This window comes from Sceloporus occidentalis, unplaced genomic scaffold (assembly GCF_023333645.1).
Source record: "Sceloporus occidentalis isolate IW3139 unplaced genomic scaffold, rSceOcc1.0.p SCAF_2, whole genome shotgun sequence".
In the NCBI taxonomy this organism is placed as follows: domain Eukaryota; kingdom Metazoa; phylum Chordata; class Lepidosauria; order Squamata; family Phrynosomatidae; genus Sceloporus; species Sceloporus occidentalis.
The window spans coordinates 100,854,605-100,873,041 of record NW_028316982.1 but is presented as its reverse complement, the minus strand read 5'-3'; the positions used below and the strand labels follow the sequence as shown (position 1 = coordinate 100,873,041).

At 41.8% G+C, this 18,437-nt stretch overlaps 1 protein-coding gene across 1 annotated transcript in view; it reads right to left on the bottom strand.

The window, feature by feature from the left end:
* Positions 1–7,477: 7,477 nt before the first annotated feature.
* UNC5B (unc-5 netrin receptor B) overlaps positions 7,478–18,437 on the bottom strand; it is a 204,305-nt gene continuing 193,345 nt past the window's right edge. The window contains exons 14-17 of the mRNA XM_089510438.1: positions 17,479–17,628; positions 16,505–16,669; positions 13,657–13,835; positions 7,478–12,252 (exon numbers count right to left, since the gene is read on the bottom strand). Coding sequence (XP_089366564.1) covers positions 12,087–12,252; positions 13,657–13,835; positions 16,505–16,669; positions 17,479–17,628 — 660 coding nt within the window. The 3' untranslated portion in view covers positions 7,478–12,086. The remainder of the gene's footprint in view (positions 12,253–13,656; positions 13,836–16,504; positions 16,670–17,478; positions 17,629–18,437) is intronic.

Genomic DNA, 18,437 nt, shown 5'->3' with positions numbered 1-18,437 from the left:
AAATCCATCACCTAGTCTCAACTTGAATGATAGCACTGAATCCTTTGGAACTTAATAAGTCAGCATTTATGTGAGTTCCACTATTCAGCAGGGGTCCTTTCACACTGGACAGTTAAAGCACCCTGATTCCTCTTTAGCTGCAATGGCACATCCTGCAGAATCCTGAAATTTGTAGTTTAGTGAGGCAGTATAACTTTTGTAGTTCAGTAAGGCAGAAAATTCTGTGTACTATCTCCCAGATTAGAAATCCCAGGATTTCATAGGAAATAACTTGTAAGTGTAATCAAACTGCTATAATGGTGCAGTGTGAAAAAGTCCCTGGTCTACGGCAGTTGGGACTAACAAACAGACTTGGTTCAATATTTTGTTGTTCTTAACTGCCCTCAGGTCAACCTTGACTCATGGCAACCCTGTGGATGATACAACTCCAAAAACCCCTTCTTCCACTGCTTTTCTTAGGTCTTGCAAATTGATGCCCATGGCCTCCCTGATTGACTCTATACACCTGGCATGAGGTCTCCCTCTCTTTCTGCTGTCTTCTGCCTTCCCTAGCATTATTGTCTTTTCTAATGAGCCCTGCCTTCTCGTGATATGCCCAAAATACAACAGCCAACATTACTTATATAGTAGTCGTTCCAGCACTCCAGCTGAGAAAACAAAATAGGAAGTATATTTTTAAATAACTGAATTGATTACAGACTCTCTAAGTATAGAGAGAATATAAGGAAACAGGATAAAGGAAACCTATTTTAAAAGGAGCTAATCTTTCTTACTTAGACCATAACTAAAACAATCAATTTATTTTAGTGACCATTTTAATGAGTGCTAATTTTAGATTAATTTTAGTAAATTTGATTGTGTTTTATGAGGTTTTATTGGGGGTTAGGGACTTATGTTAATTATGTTATTGTGATTTTATGATTGTTATCTGCCCCAATCCTTCGGGGAGAGGCGAGCTATAAATAATAATAATAATAATAATAATAATAATAATTAGTTCCATTAGTGCTGAGAAACATCTTTCTGTCTGATTGATTTTTAAATAATTCCTTGTGAAAACATCTAGTTATTTACATTATCTCTACTGAAGTCATTATACAACCAAGTTTAAAATGATAATTTTATTGTATGCATCTGCAATCCTTGGTTCAGTGGAATCATCCATGTGACTAAGAAAAGAAAGAAGCAGCAGGAAGAAAAATCTGGCACCAAAGTTACCACCACCAACAGAAACCAGGTGAATACAGAGGATTTACCTGTGAGTTCAATGCTTGCAAACTCTAGCAGTTTTCAGGAAAAATATCATACCTTCTTAAAATCCCAAATTTCTTTCTGAAGTTCAGAGTTGGAAAATCTTCATCAAAGTTCCAAAAGTGCTATCAAAGAAATCTTTTCTTCACATGGAAATCTTTTTCTGTTTTCTGTTCAGTTTTCCTTTTCTATATCCTGGAGGAAATACTGCTGCAATCCACGAGGTAATTTCAGTTGAAATGAACTACATGACCCTCATAAAGCATGGTGTCAGGACCTTTGAGTCTTAGCAATCACCTGAATGTAGACCCAGAGGCTGAGCAAACAGTGTCAACAACAGAGGCAGACCTTGGATCTAAAGGCATTGCAGATGCTGAGCCCAAGATACAGGAGACACTAAGCCTGACACATTGACCTTGATGGTTCAGGGCGACCCCATTTTTGTGCTCTGGGGAGTCATAGATTTTCAGATGGCGGAAAAAGTCAGGAGCAAAAGGCTTACTTCCAGCATAATCGTGCGATTGTGCTGAAGATTTTCAGATGGCATTGCACTCATCCAGGACTTATCTGGTGAAGATCCAGGAATGCTCCAGCAACAAACCATTAATGGGGCTTCCACAGGAATGGTTTGTTGCTGGAGCATTCCTGGGTCTTCACTGGATAAGTTCTGGATGACAGCAATGTCTGAAAATCTTCAGCATGATTGCTAAATTATGCCAAAAGCATGACTTTTACTCCTGGCTTTTTTTGCTCTGTCTGAAAATCTGCATAGAAGCATAGAGTTGAAAGGGACTGCTGGTCCAGCCCCTTTCAACTCTATGCTTCTATGACTCCCTGCCATACAGCTATACACATCTAAAGCACTCCTGAAAATACCCATTCAAAACCTCCAAAGAAGGAGTGTCCACCATCTGCTGAGGGAGTCTATTCCACCGTTGAAGTGCTCTTACAGTGAAAACATGCTTACAAATGAGCAGATGGAATGTGTTTCTTGTAATTTAAACCTATTGATTCTACTGAGGGGAGTGTTTGGGCCACAGTGGGTCCCAGTGCTCCTAGCTGCCCCCACATCCTCCCCGTTTAGGGATCAACAATAGGTAGCCTATCTGCTTTTATAATGTATTGTTTAAATCAATATAATTGGTTAAATCAATATAATTGGTTAAATATAAGTATAATTAAAAAACAATAGGTAACCTATGGACTAAATGCACTCCATTGAGTCTCCAGTGTGGGCCCTAGACCCAATCCAACCCCCACCCATAGAAGGGTCTGAGGGAATCACATTCCCTCACACCTTATTTTAGGATGCCCCAAACGTGCATTTTACTAGAAACCAGACTAAAGCTATTTGACCATTTTCTGTTTCTTTAAAAAAAAAGAACGAACGAATGGATGGATGAAAAGAAGTAGAAGTTTTTCTGGTTCAAAACTGGCTCTTTTATGTGGCACATCACCTTGTGGAAGTTTGAAGCAGTCTAAGACATCATTTGGAGTGCATCTTTTTTAGGGTACTGAAAAACGATCCTCAGACATCAGAAGTTGGCCACCTTCTGCTAGACCAATTCTTGCTGTTCCTTGATGCTAGTTATCCCCACTGGCTGAACATATCTGTTTCCAAGAGCTCTACAGCCTATGAAGCTAATGTGGCTCCAGTCCAAAGGCCTGCCCTTTCAGTCAGGAAAAAGATTAACGTCCCATTTAATTCATTAATGCATGCACCATAGGCTAGATGCTAACAGGCAGTGTGGCCACAGGCCTGGCAATACAGCTGGGACTGTAACCCATTGGCAAAGGTTCTTCTGCAGTAATACCAGGTGGAGTATCCACCCTGCACCATAGGCAGGCATTCAGTTTTGCTTTGTCTTGGGGAAAGTGATATGGGGAGCAAAGCTGTGTAGAAGCTTCACCTGCATTGTACCTTCCCCCACTGAGGAGGACATGGTACAGGAAAAGCCACCTCCTTCTGCCATACACCTACATTTAGCAACAGGCCTAGCCATAGTTTATTGTGATAACATTTATTTTGTAATGTATTTTCACTCACACTTCCAGAGGCTCAGAACCTCCAGAAGGCTGAGCTGCAGGGATTTTGCCCTTCCATGTCCCTTTTCCTTACATCTTACACGAAGAAGGGAAGTGTGTGTGAAATCTCCACTTCATCAATCATTTGAGAGGGCTAACCCCAGATTCTTGTGGGCTGGATTGGGTCTCCCACAGGTCAGTTAAGGCCCATGGGCCAAAGGTTGCACTCCCCTGTTTTAAGGCCTCCAGCTTTGAAGCAAGGAGTGCAGGCTGACAGGGTGCTTCAGGATTGCAGTATAAAGGCTTTAAGTAGGTCTCAGACTTTGTGCATCTGTCTCTTAAATGGTGCAGCATCCAGTCTGCCTTGCTGCCCCAAGGCCTATGGACTCCTACTTCAAGTCCAAACATAACCCAAGGTGATTCACTTGACAATTATTCAACACCAACAGCAACAGAATGGATGACCCTGTGTAAGAGGTTGTTCAGGTGACAAGGCCCCCACATCCCAGAGTCCAGTGCCTTGAATCCACTAGAAGTGCCACCATTACTAAAAGTATCAATCCAAGTCTTCAGACTCACCTTTCTTTGTAACAGGGATTTTCCAGCTGCTTTGGCACTTAAAGAACGAGTTGCTCAGTCCTTCTGTTTAATTTTAAACATTTTATTAGACTAGGAAATATAATTTATTGCATAAAAATTAATTTGTTACAATAGGAATGCTAAACCCTTATTTACAAGTTCTTAGTTTACAGGATAAACCGATGTGGGTTTAGAGGATGCTTCCAGACCCCACCCCAACCCACTCAAAAGACAGAAAGAGAGAGAGAGAGAGAGAGAGAGAGAGAGAGAGAGAGAGGATGTATAAATATGGAAATAAAACAGAGAGCAAGGAGACAAAGAACACTCAACAGCTGAAGGAAACAGCAGCCTTGCTTTCACCCCAGTGATGACATGGCTTCCTGTGTCTCAAAGCTGTGTGGGATCATAGAGGACTCCTAAAGAGGTGGGGAAAGCTGATACATCCTACTGTTTGAGGGTGCGTTCCAGGTAATACACCTCTCTGCTCCGTCACCATATGCTCTTCTGAACAAGAAAGGGAAAGAAGGTGCACTCTTCATACTCCCTAATCAGAGAAGCAACAGCCCCATTTCCCTCTTACACTCATACATCTCTGAATCTGTAACACTCGGCATTCTCTCTCACATACATACACCAGTTTTCTAGTTCTGTATGTTCACACACACACACACACACACACACACACACACGAGGGTACACTTCTGCACATCAAATATCAAATGCACATGTGCACAGGGAGTAAAGATTGAGACAGGACTCCAGCACAGTCTCACTAACAAGGTGAATGATTCTCACTATTTATTATGCTCCCTGAACTTTTACTGCCAGCCAGTGCAATCTGCTCGTATGAGTTTGTATCCCTATACATGTATTGATGGCTCAGCATTCTCCAGCCACCATTCATAGTTCAGCTCTCTTCCCCTTGGCCATAGCTTTACGTTCACATTTGCCCACAGTAAGCAGAGGGTAAAGCAGGCCCTCTGTACAATGTACAACTGACATTCAGAGATGGAAAGCAAATGGTCTGTCCTCAGGAACTTGTCCCTGGATTGCTGCCGGGACACGTTCATGCAAATGGAAAAATGTTGGCATCCAGACATTTACAGATCCTTGTGCCCATGACCAAAACACAAAACAAAAAATAAACCCCTTGTAGAACACAATGTCAGAAACAACTTTGAGAGGAGAGGAGAGAAAATGAGAGAGGGAGGGATGGAGAGAGGCAAGTGCCCACAATTTTAAGACTGTCCTCTCCTGAAATCTGAGCATTTGGGTAATTTATATTTCCATGGAAGGTGACAACATCCACTGATTTAACCCACTGGCAACAATGAAAAATATTTACTTGTGTTTCTAGCCTCATCCTATAATCTAAGTTACTAAGTGCAGCTCCAGAATAAACTATGATGCTCCAAGAGACCACGCTAAAAGACCAGAGCCTCTTTTAAATTTCTCATCAAGTTCTAACACCACTCCCTTTTTAGCCCCTTCCATGACAAGCTCAGATTGTAGGAATGGGGTTCAAAAATGAAGAAATATAAAGGTTACACCACAGGGAAGTGGTAATACTTCTCTTTTATTTCATTGAGAAGGGGACCAGTCCTTTTTCTGTTTCCCAGCTAGCTGGAAATGCTACAAAACAACCACAGTGAAACTCTCTACACCGAGGAGACGTTGGGATGGCAGGAAAGAAATGCCTGCAAATCTTTCCCAAATACTTTGTGGTTTAAAGACTATACAGTATCTATTCTTTTGACAAAGAACTGTTATGCAGTACTGCCATATAGGATACAAATCTCTAATCATTCTAAAAAGCAGTTGCATTTTTTTTAAAAAAAGGAAAGCTTTTATCATTTGGTTCCAAAACTCTGGATGCTTATCCAGAACTGTGTATTGCATATGAAGATCCCTGACATTGGCAGTGTGAAAACAAAGAAAGCACAACCCTCCAACGGATATACAAAAACCCCTGTGCCTTTAGACCACATGTGGACAATTACAGCCCTCCATGTGCTTTTTGGTTCACTTCTCCTATCAGCCATAACACCTATTGTGAAGGATTATGGGAACTACAGTCCAAAACTATCTGGAGAGCCACCGTTTCCACCCTGATCCAGAGGGATGCAGACTTTTTTTTTTTAAACCCTAGTCCTTATGTCCTATTTTTTGGGTACAGATCCAGGAATTCAATGTTTTGAAACCTATAGTTTTAAGGAGTGAAATATACTATCCAGATACTGATTTGTTTGAGCTTTAACACTTTCTCCTTACATTTTGAGAGCCACAGCCTGCAACAGGAATGCTCCTTTTGCATAATGAATTTGAAGCAGCACACAGTTTGGGCAGTGAAGTATTGTTTCTGAATGTTACAAATGACACTATCCTCTCCGCCTCTACACACACACAGACACACACTCCAAGCCTTGAGAAAATAATAGCTGAAAAAAGTCACTCTCTGTCTGAATTAAACAATGGGTGAAAAAAACATAGGTCCTGCATTTGATTCATTTAATATATGTACTTATGTGTTCCTGCGTGCACACACATACTTCTCAAGATGAACTACCAACATATCTAGATGGATTTTCTATTATCCATTCAGTGTCGAGATCTGATCTTAAATCCAATTGTTAGTCTCAACTAGACTAGTTTACCATTCAACAATCAACACAATCTACTTTATTTGGGTCAAGCAATCAGATTTAGGGGCTCGATAGACTGCCCCCAAAGGGCTGGCTGGAGCCGTCTGTTTTCCTCTGAAGGGAAGCCGCAGCAGCCAAACCATGCAGCGTCCCTCCGTACCAAAAAGAACTCGGAAAAAACAGGTTCTTTTCAGTCCACACAGCAGATGTCACAAGTGCGCCATTGGCACACCCATGGCACAAGTGTGGCACCGCTACATACGGATGCGGTGCCGTGCTTGCGTCATGGATGCGCACCACTTGTGGGCGAGGCCATGCAGTCATGGCACCACTGGCACAAACTAGGGTTCTAGAGCGTGTGGTTGTGCGCTCCAGAACCCTAGAATCAGTGTCGGTACGGCGCTTTTCGTCCATCTGTCTCGGGCTTTAGACACTATGTTCTCTTGTACAAAAATGTCTTCTAGAACTTAAGAGTCTCAGCTTAATGTTTACTCAATTTTGTTATTACAAATGGCCTGTCAGCAATGCAGTTTGAGTTTAGTAGCACTGACTACCAGTAGATCTTAATCCTGGAATTTCTAGATGTAATGTTCGATGTTATTATAGCAAATTGAAGGGTCAAGTGACTTCCAGTGCTTTTCTGGATCAAGGTAAAAAAATCCTGAGGAACTACTGATTACAACATTACCGTACAGACACAATCTCAAGTCACATTTTATCTCCCTGAGTAGATGTTTCCTTCCCCTTTGTTAACAAGAAAGTCCTCTTTCCCCAAGAGGGTGGTAGGGCATTTGTGGCTCCCTCAATGTTGGACTCCACCTCTCATGACCCCTGCCTTTGACCATGATGCTTGGGGCTGATGGGAGCAGAAGTCCAAGATCTTACAGAGGGCTACAGGTTCCCTACTTCTGGTTTAGGAAAATGAGGTAATGGGGGTGCCTGGCTAGTTATATCATGCATTTAAGGTTATTGTCCACAAAATAGTATCACTGCCCTTCGTGCCACATTATGGACAGGTATTTTTAAAAAGAGGTAGTGATTATAAGAGAATACCCTGCAACTACACCTGTAAGCTCCTGGATAATACAAAGACCAATACAATGCAGAGTGTGCAAGAGAGAAAGAATAAAATATGGCTATATTTGCATTAGTATTTTACTGCTGGAACTACCCTTTTTGCAGTAAGGTTTGTTTTTCAAATGTTGTTTTGTGCTAAGTTTCTTTATGATGGGAAGGTCTGGCAAAAAAAATAATAACTAATAATGGTAAACAATGGCACTGTATATATTCTTTTAAACAGATATCTGGATTTCCCATCCCAGTCTTGCTGAAAGATCTGATCCTGAATTAACAGAATTGCTATCACAGAACTCGACAGTTTAAGCTTTAGGAGAAACATTGCCCCCTGCTTCCTACCTGTAATCATGAAGGCTAGAAACCTGAAAACCAAGGAAAGAAGAAGGTAGGATTGGTGCACTATACCATGGGCTGTGTCTGCATATCTTTAGAACAGAATGGGAATCATGCATCCCTCCAGAAGTTGTTGGACTGCAACTCCCATTACTCTTTATCATTGGCTATGTTGGCTAGAGCTGTCAAGACTTGTATTCTAACAGCATTTAGAAGATGTGAACCATGAGCATGCCTAAAAAGAACACAACCTGCACTGCATTTCTGTTTTCCCCTTAAATAGTGCTGGCAGATATTTAATATGCGATTTCATCACCATACTGATGACTTTTGTTTATTAAAAAGTTATTTCAGTCTTAGGCTACTCAAACAACGTCCTTCCACCTTATCATTAAACTATCACACACGCAAGAATAACCCACATTGTTCATGGATTGAACAATTAAAATAGTTACGTGATTTACTCCTCCTCTAAAACATCTGCAATATAGGAGGAAAAACAAAAAACAAAACCAAGGCACTGAAAAGCAAAACAGACAGAAATGGTAAATAGCATAATGCAAAATATTTGTAGCCCAGACTTATGGAGGAATTTTATAGATAGTTGCTTTGGAATGAAAGCCAATTATAGAAAACTAATATATCCATTACACATGTGTGCACGCACGCACACACACACGCACACATTTATTTCACACAAATTGTTCTGGCATGATATTGTTACATTATGCTTTCTAACTTTTTGCAAACATACTTTGCCCCCTCCCCCGCCCCCGCCATCCTCTTTTCCATCATGAGGTCTAGGAATCTGAAGGATAGAAAAATATAGAGAACATAAGAATATTCTTGTTTGGCAAAAGGTAAACTATGAGAAGTCTCTATGACATAACCAGTATGGAGCACACTGCTGGAGCGAACAAGTGCTTCGTCTGATCCAGCAGCCTTCTTAAGGTTAGTGTCAACTATTCCAGCCTTCTTCTCAAGAAACAGCTCATACGCCACTTTTAGTACTTGGGAATAAATCTGCATGTACTGTTTCTGGTTTGTTGCTGTTGTGTGCCTTCAAGTTGTTTCTGACTTATGGTGGCCCTAAGGTGAACCTGATCAAGGGGTTTCTTTGGCAAAATTTGTTCAGAGGGGCTTTACCTTTCCTTCCTGTGAGTCTGACACAGTGTGACTTTTCCAAGGGTCACCGAGTGGGTTTCTATAGCTGAACAGGGATTTGAACCGTGGTTGCCAGGGTCCTAGTCAAACCATTACATCACACTGGCTCTGTATTTGTTCCACACTGTATCTGATACCTGGTCTTTATGCCTGCTGCAGCCAAAAATCTCACTCTGTACTCAAACAAACATTCCTAAGGCCTGCTCCACACCACACAATCTGTCCACCAAACAGTCCCTTAATGAACATTAAAACAGATTCCTGTTTTTGAGAGTGTTCATGAGAAGAATTATGTAGCGGACATGCTTTAAACACACACCATATACACTGAGTATTAAACTTCTATCTAAAAGTACAGTTCTCTGAAACCTCCAAATTCTCTGGGATTTTCTTCTAAAAAATCCAAAGTATGCTCAAAATTTGTGCAACTTATTATCCTATGGATTTTTTAAAAATAGTGTTCATTTAAAAAGGCAGCTTGTCCCAAAAAATTCCCTTTCGGCCTCTCACACTCCATGAAACCAAAGCAGTTGGCCTAGATCAGCAGTTCCCAACCTGTGCTCTGAGGAGTCCTTAGGGCTCGGTGTGCACCTCTCAGGTCCTCTGCAGCCACTCCAGGAAAATTACAATCTATCCCATCTTCCTTCCCCCTCCCCATAACACTACTCCTAAACACCATTAACTTGTAAGACATAAGATAGACCTCTTAGGGACTCCATCATGGAAATTCATTCTAAAAAGGGCTTCACGAGTCAAAAAGGTTGGGAACCCCTGGCCTAGATGATCAGCTGTCTAAAGGGACATAGTCTTCCACACATAGAACTAAAGAGCTGATTGTGATGGGAACAACAAGCTTCATTAAACTGTTCATCTTTCCCCAAATCATTCAGACACAGGATCACAGAAACATTTTCAGACTTGACAGATGGTTTGTATTTTTTAAAAAAAAAGATCTCAAGAGCACAACCAAAGGACCAAGGGTTTAATATGCCTCTCCCCTTCCCTGCTTCTTTATCTTAGTACAGGTTTTTGCAGTGCAGCAACATGACTGCCATGGAAGAGTACAGGGGTGGATGCCACTCTCCTCCACTGGGTCTGGGAGCTTGCAGACCTTTTGGATGCTCATCAATAGGCCTACTATATATACTCACATATGAGTCGACCTCAAGTATAAGTCAAGGGCAACTTTTCATGCCCGAATTATGGATTTTGATATGACCCATAAATAAATTGAGGATAAAACTTAGGGGCATGTAACAAATGATGTAAAGGATGAAGCAAAGGAAAACAATGTCAAAGATCTTACAAAATCTCGGCACACATAACTGATTGTGGTCACCTTAAAGACTGGATGAATTAAAAGGAACTATTATAAATGGTGGCTATATGACATGTGATAGAGGCAATCAAGTATGGTGGGGTTAAGAAAACATGCAGTCGTTAAAAACAAGAGTTGAGGTACAGTATGAACTCTTATCAAAAATGGAACCATCTCCTTCTCTGAGTAGAGTGGTGGAAGGCAAGAGCTTAGTTAGTCCCAGGAGAACATAAAAGCGCCAACACCTACGATTCTCTGGGTGCTCCTTTGATGGGAAACATCAAAGAGACGTGGCTGCCATTTTCCTGCCCAGGCACTCAAAAAGGCCAAAACTGACACCATGGCAGAGAGAATAGAGGAGGTTGGTGCTTTTTTCAGGTTGTGTTGGCATGGACTGAACCCTGTTCTCTTAAGAAGGACATACCCAAAAAGAATGAGGTGGTACAAAGCCATAGGGATTCCAAACAAAAAACAATTGACACCAGAGGAGAAAATACCAGTGGATGTTTCATTGGCTGTATCTGGGCACTGCATTAGCTTTCACAGATTGCAAGACCACAAAACTGCATACCCTCTGTTTCAAGAAAGCTTCTCCTTAAAGCACAATCTAATAACTGTCTCCTCAGAAGTAAGTCATGCTCAGTTCCAGGTAAATCAGTACAGGATTGCAGCTTTATCCTCTTTCCCAGAATCAAGTTAGTTACGCTGTGCATAGATCTGTAGCCTTATTCCATTCTCTGGCAATCAGTCTGTCATCCAGTCAGAAAAATAACACACACAAATAAAAGGTGCCTTTTAAGACTAAAAAAGTGTTGCTCTCTAAGACCACCCCTCCTCATGAGGCTCTGGTCATATCACCAATCCTACTTCAAGAAATTACTACATAAGTGGCAATTCTTTAATTTTTACTTTTTAATTATAACTAAACCTCTCTCTCTCTCTTTTTTTCTCTCTCCCATTCTTTTTCTCTTTCAGAGTGCTCTTGCTCTCACATACATGAAAAATCCTTAATTTATTATTATTTTTTAAAAAAGGATGAATCCAAAGATCTGGATAATAAATTACTTGCGTTTCCTAAGAAACTGTTTTCCTTTTTTCCTTTTCCTTTGTGTGTGTGTTCGTGTGTCTGTGTGCGTGTATGGGCCTGTGTGTGTGTTAAGCTATTTGAAGCTTTGACAGAATTAAGCATTCTTGACTCTTCAAAGCATAAATGCCAATAAAGGAGAAATAAGAGAGAATAAGGCAGGGAACGGGAGAGTATGAAGGGTAGGAAAAGAATATAAACGAAGCAAAAAAGAAAAACCCAGTCCAGACTCTATCAGCCCTCAGATGCCATGAGAGCCAGCAGAAGCTGAGATGGCACCTACCACTGAGGGCTGCAGTCATGGTTAGCAACGATGCATTGCTTGTGTGTGCCTCAATTCCAAGGCTGTGAGGAGAAGGAGGAAGGAATCATTTAACACTTGGATTGCTTGTAAACTGCACAATGTGGATCTCTAAGGCTGACTGTGATTCGAGGAGGGAGGAGTGCGAGAAGGAGAAGAAACTCAAGTTGCTCCCGTTCAGGAGTTAAGCGACAGTTCTGTTTCTTCTTTGCAATCGCTTGCCTCTGTTCCGTTCAAAAAAAGGCTGGTTCTCTCCTTTCTTTCTCTCCCTCTCCCACTCTTGTCCTCCACTCGGCCATTTTGAGAGCTGCATCAGCAGTCCCCTTCTGTTGCCATGACAACCAGCATCTCACTCTTGCCCATCTCTTCCAAGGCACTGGCCAGAGTGTTAAGATCTCCATCGTCTTGGTGCTGGGCTTCCCATAAGTCCAGGATCACCCCTGTTGGGCTGGCTTTGGTGGCAAAGAAATTCAGATACCTGAGTAGGAAAGAAGAAGAAGAAGAGCGAAGAGAGAAAAAGAAAAAGAATGAGAGACCACTTACTGATGGCAAATCTGATATCTCTCCCTAAGGATATGTCTCTAAACAGATTGGGGGTACTCTGAAACTGTTTCAGCTAAATTGCACCAATATGAAACCAGAGTCCTGTCTGCATGGGCCCTGTCCTCTCAGCAGGGATACTGGATGATGGACAATCCAAACCCCAGTTCTGGTTCAAACACACTGGATTCGACACCAGAACCAACACTTTTAAGATGGATTTAAATACTTAACCCTTTGCTCCAAATCTTTTCAGAAGATCTGAAGACCTCCGTTCCAACACTGGGTGGCTGGTCTATCCTGCCTTGCCACCCAGGGCATCCATTGCTACTGCCACTTGCTCTGAAGTCAGAATAAGGTGCCCAGCCATGTCATCAAGGCTGGGCACCTCATTTTGATCGCAAAGTGAAGCAATCCATGGTAGTGGTGGTGGATGTGCTGGCCAGCTCAACGAGATATATGTACAACCAGCTGCCTGGCACTGTAAAAAAGAGCCTTTGCAACTGGGGAGGGTCAGGGCAACTCCGGGGCTAGGATGCTCCAGTCTGGTCCATGCCAGTGCAGACAGAACCTAGGAGAGATCAGTGGCCCCAATGGGCTAAGAGGCAATACATAAATGCCTTAAATAAATCAGATAAAACAAATAATTTCCATCATGACTAATGATGACTGAAGCTAAATTTTGTGACTCCTACACCTTTAGACAGCAGATGGAAAGCAAAATCCTAAACTGTGTCCAAATAGTGTTGCTGGACATAGTCTAGAAATGCACCCCTTTCTCATCTCCCCAGAAAAGTGTGCTTTCCCTCAGAAATCTGCATATTTGCAAGGCCTGTGGTATAGTTTAAATACACATAATCTTGTATTACTTTATTTAAATGCAAAAGGCTGAACACAATGCACAAGACATGTTTAATCAATGGGGAATGTGTATAAAATGTGTTCATTAAGGAAAATGCGTAAGTAAATGCATATGTTGTAGAAAATGTATGGTCAAAATAAAGGTGAATTTGCATGCTGGGAGAACAAAAATCCCTCATTTCTTGCAACTTGATACAAACAAAGGGTGGTAAAGAAATGCAGGTGGGATTGTTAGAAACCCAACAAAATCTAAGTCGAGTTTTCCATATACCTGCGGCAGGGCTCCTTTGATAGCCCAATCTAACCAGGTACCTATCATACCTCATCTGAACTATTCCAGAGAAAAGGCTGAAAGAAAAGTGTGGTGGTGCTGTAGTGAGTGTGTGTGTGTGTCATGGTGGAGAGAGGAATGAAATAGCTTCCTAAGCTGCTGTGTTTCCTGTGCGACATTCAGAAGCAAAGTACTGAAAGAAAAACCCACCGATCCATGGAAAGCTTCTGAGCAAGGAGCCGCCAGTCATTTCCTCTGGAGTTGGGGGCATCAAGGCTGTTGCAGATTTTCTGTCGTATGGACAGAGGGATCTTGAAGGCATAGGGCCCCAGCTGAGTTGTCAGGGCACTGCCAGGGTAGGAACACAAGGCATCAAAGGAGCTGGAGTTCTGGAACACAAAGTGGGTTTGCAGGTTTACTAACATAATCAGACTGAAATGGCAATGCTGAGCTTGTGAAAGTACTCGCTATTGTTTGCTGAAGCACCTGCTGAAGGAAGTGATTTTTACCTCAACCAAACTGTCAGAAGATAAGTTGCCACTGTCACATAAATATGGTTTACTGTGTGGGCCACAGAAACACAGTATTTTCTATTAACAGCCCCCCCCCCCCCCCATGCTGCTCTTGGTTATTACAAAGACTAGGTTTTGTTTCTAATGCATATGCACATTTTAGATTTGGTGAGAATGCTCATTCACATCACAAATGTCTTTCTTTCACCTTCTATTGCCCTTGAATAGCAGTCAGACTTGTGATAAATACCATGGGAGAGGTTTACATTTCATCTGAGCTTTATGTGTGAAAATTGTCTTAGTCCCACTTTTCTGTTATCATTTTTGCAGTTCAGCATCTGCTTATTTCTGTCTAGAAACACTGACAGAAGGATTCTGTTTTAGTACTAAAAGGGGGAAAAAGAGTATTGTGTCATCTTTTGGATGTGTTCCTTTACAAAACAACCAGGAAAAAGTTTTGCAGAGAAAGAAACAGAATTTGGCTGCACTAGCTAAAATGTTTTAGGCTATCCAGTACACATAGGTAGTTAGAAACAGAACAGACAGAAAGCAAAGGGTAAATATGAAATCTTAAGACAGTGACTTTCATGGTGACAAGTTTTTCTCCTTCAGTGAATTCAGGTGGAAGCAACTTCCATATATCACCATGCATAGCTGAACAATATCAAGGCTTGAAAAGTCAAAACAAATATCCAGGACTGCAGAATTGGTCTGCAGGGTGATGCATGCAGAGAATGGGTTTGGTGTTTTTTAAAACAACAACAACAACAACAACACTGCTTTTCAGAAAACTCAAATTCTATACTCATAATCCTATTATTATTATTATTATTATTATTATTATTAATTCATAAAAAACACACTAACTTAAGTCCCTTATTAAGTTATCCTCCTTTACTCTAGTGAAAGATGATAATCCTCCCCCCCCCAAATTCATACTAACCTGGCAGGCATAGACATAGGATAAATCAAGAAAATAATCTGACAGGGTACTTAACAGATCTTGGAAAAATTATTTTTGGGGACTACAGCAACCAGAATCCTCCAACCAGAATGGTCACTGGCTACATACTAACTGGGTGGTTCTGAGTGTTGTAGTCCAAATGGCTAACTGTCTTCTCCAGCTTCATTCAGGCGTGAGAGAGCAAACACAAGTCAGCTTCACACATAAATGGGGCATCACATCATTACTAGGAGGAGGGCCCATTGCTGATCCTGTCACTGTTCCCCCATCCTGACCATCTAATGCAGGATTTTGTGCCATCACCATGGGGAAAACTTTCATTATGCAGATAGCAAGACGTGGGCATCTGTGGGTAAGGCCAGCAGCAGGCTTCTTTTCCTGATAATCCTAATGCTTCCCATAATGTGATTTATGTTTGATGCTATTCCAGTTAAAACTGAGGTGGTGAAAAAGCTATATTGGGGTCTGAAGCTATTTTCCCTTCATCTATTAGCACCTTGGATTCAACAGAGTATGCTCACACATTTTCCAGTACACATCTGCAATCATGGACTACTGAATAATCAGTTACCAAAGTTCATGACAGCAAAATATAAATAGCCTGTTTTTAAGTCACCCAAAACCCATTTTCACATGTAATTCTCAGTCCCCCGTATTTCTAGCTGGCTTTGTAACCACAGATTCAACTTGCAAAACAGACGACAATTAATAAAACTTTTTGAACGATATGACTTTGAAAGAAACAATTACATCAGAACATACTGCTGCTTAGGAAATCTGAGAAAGATTTAAAAATAACAAAACCAAACCAGAAAGCAGAATGCTGATACTAGCCATAACAAGTGGTGGTAAGCTGAGAGAAAAGATCATTCTGCACTCTCTTCTCCAGCACTCTCTTCTCCAGCTACTCTGCTAGGGTAGAGATAACTAGCAACACCACCTATGTCATTTGTTGTTGTGTGGTTTCATGACATTTCTGACTTATGGGAGACCCTAAGGTGAACCTATCATGGCTTTTTTTGGGCAAATTTCTTCAGAGGGGGTTTGCCATTGCCATCCTGAGGCTGAGAGAGTGTGACTTGCTGAAGATCACTCAGTGGGTTTACATGGCCAAGCTGCGATTTGAACCCTGGTCTCCAGAGTCACTGTCCAATGCTCAGACCACTACATCGCACTGTTTCTATGTCACCCAGGTTGTTCTATGGACTGTTATGAGGACCCAGGTTCATAGATTACTCATCAACTCCTGAAAAAGATTCTGGGGTAGAGATGGAACTCGTCAACTATTTTGTCCTTGTAAGTAAGAACAAATCATTATAGTAGTTTTGTCCCTGCTGTGGTGGAGTACAAATGTCCCTCTACAGTATTCTCCCCATAATAAAAGACCTTAAAGTATTGTGGGAATTATTTGACAAACCCACCTTCCAACCTTGTTTTCTGCACTGAGATAGGGTGTGTTTTCTTCTGGCAAGGAAACCCATTTTCTATGCAGAAAACAGTTTTTTTTGCACAAGCAAACTTGATATTTTTCTCTGCAGAATATTTTCTGCTTATTTCAGCAATACTATCACCTCCTGCTCACCTCTCCAAGTGTAATGTGTAGCTGAAATATCTGCCCTTCCCCTTCTACTTGCCGAACACAGATTTTACAGGTAAGTTCTGTGGAAGCTAAGCTGTATCTCTCAAGGGTGAAGGTGCAGTGTAGTGCTCGCTGGCTGCCACTCCAGATGTGATAGAAAGGGATTTCCTGCAGGGAAAAATACCCAACAAACACAATTAGAAGGAAAAGAGATGATGTGTCAGTACAATGAGATATCAACCACATTGGAAAGGTATGGGTAGTTGAGAGCATGAAATTAGTTAAAATAATTCCTTGTAATTAGTCCCCTCCCCACCCAGTAACGAAGGCCCTCTTCAGACCAGCCATTAAGGCTGGCCTGGGAGCGGAATCAGGGTGTCGTGTCCAGATGACACATGCCCTGACTCCACCCCAGGGTGCAATGACACTGCACGCCACTCCACACGGTGTGCGGCATCATCGTGTTCCTCCGGAAGGAGCGCTGCCAAGCCATGGGGAGGCTCCCTTTCCAGGGTGCAAAAAGGAGCCGCTTTTTGCAGCTCCTTTTTGTGCCCTGGAAAGGCTGAATTGGGGCTGTGGTGTGCAGTTGCGTGGGCCTGATCTGGCTAGGAAAGGGGCAACATCGTACTGCCCTTTCAGGATGGTCTGTCGATCCAGCTTCTGAGCACCTTGAGGGTATGTTGGTTACACACCAGAAATCCCCCAGCACACCGGGAAGCTGCTGCAGGGCTGCGGAAGAGCCACAGCTGAAAAAGGAATGGTTGAAAATCACTCCTTTTTCGGCCGGTGCAACAGTGGATTGGGGCCATGGCGTGCAGTTGCCAGGTCCCAATCCATTGTGCATGGATTATGTTTGCATAAATATGGATTGCCATTGAAGGAAGTATTTTGAAAGATGGAAGAGATGAAGAATTGCAGGTTTACTCTTGACCTTACAAGGCCTCTGCTGATAGTATACTGGCAACACAGACACTTACCTGATACTTAGCCAGGAGTTTGCTCCTCCAAAGTGAATGAGGGATATCATGGACAGAGAGGCGCAAATTGTGATAACTGTCTTTAAAGAGAAGGGGCTTGGGTTCTTCCAAGAGGTAGCCTCCAAGAGTTCTTTCCAATTCAAGCACTTCCTATAGAACGGGAGGGGGTGGGAAAGAAAAAGTAAGATCAAACATCATGCACAGTTATTCAAATTATAACAGCCTTCCTCAAGCTGCTCTCCTGCACTACAGTTTTCATCATCTCTAGCTATTATGATTGCTCCTTTTGTGTTTTCCAGCTGGCTTGCCTGCTTACTGTAGCCTCTATGTGGTTCCTGGATTCCCTGGCACAATGCTTGGGACCTCCCTCTCTGGCCACGAGAGTGGGACTCTGTCAGCATCTGCTCTTGGGTGCTTGACTACAGTTGGGAAACAGGCTAAGCAGGCACAGAGGTCCATGCAATCCCCAAAAACAAGATGGATTACATTTTTGTTTACATAATTATTTTGAAGTATTCATGGATACATATAAATGGGCACATACAGATTTTATGTAAATTTATTTCATATTTTGTCCCCTTTTTTGGTGAAGTAGCTGCTCTTTTTTTCTTTTTTCTTTTAATGCATCTTATTTACAATTGCATCTTGGAAAACTAATCTCTCTTCTACCTCTTCCAGCACCCACATCCACTATTATTACAATGTAAAAAGCAGCAATGCCATTTCCTTCCTTTTACACTTCACAAGTCATACTGTAAAGCAAAACCTGAGAGGACAATTTTTGGAGTCCTCTTCTAGTTATTTCAGTTTAGAAAAATGGTGGCACCAGTTGTTACATCAAGGTTAAAATGTATAACACAGCAGGAACGGAAACACCGGCTTGGTGTTTATCATTGAAACTAATCACTCTTACAGTATAAAGGCAGATGGAGATTTATACTTCATTAAGAATGATGGGT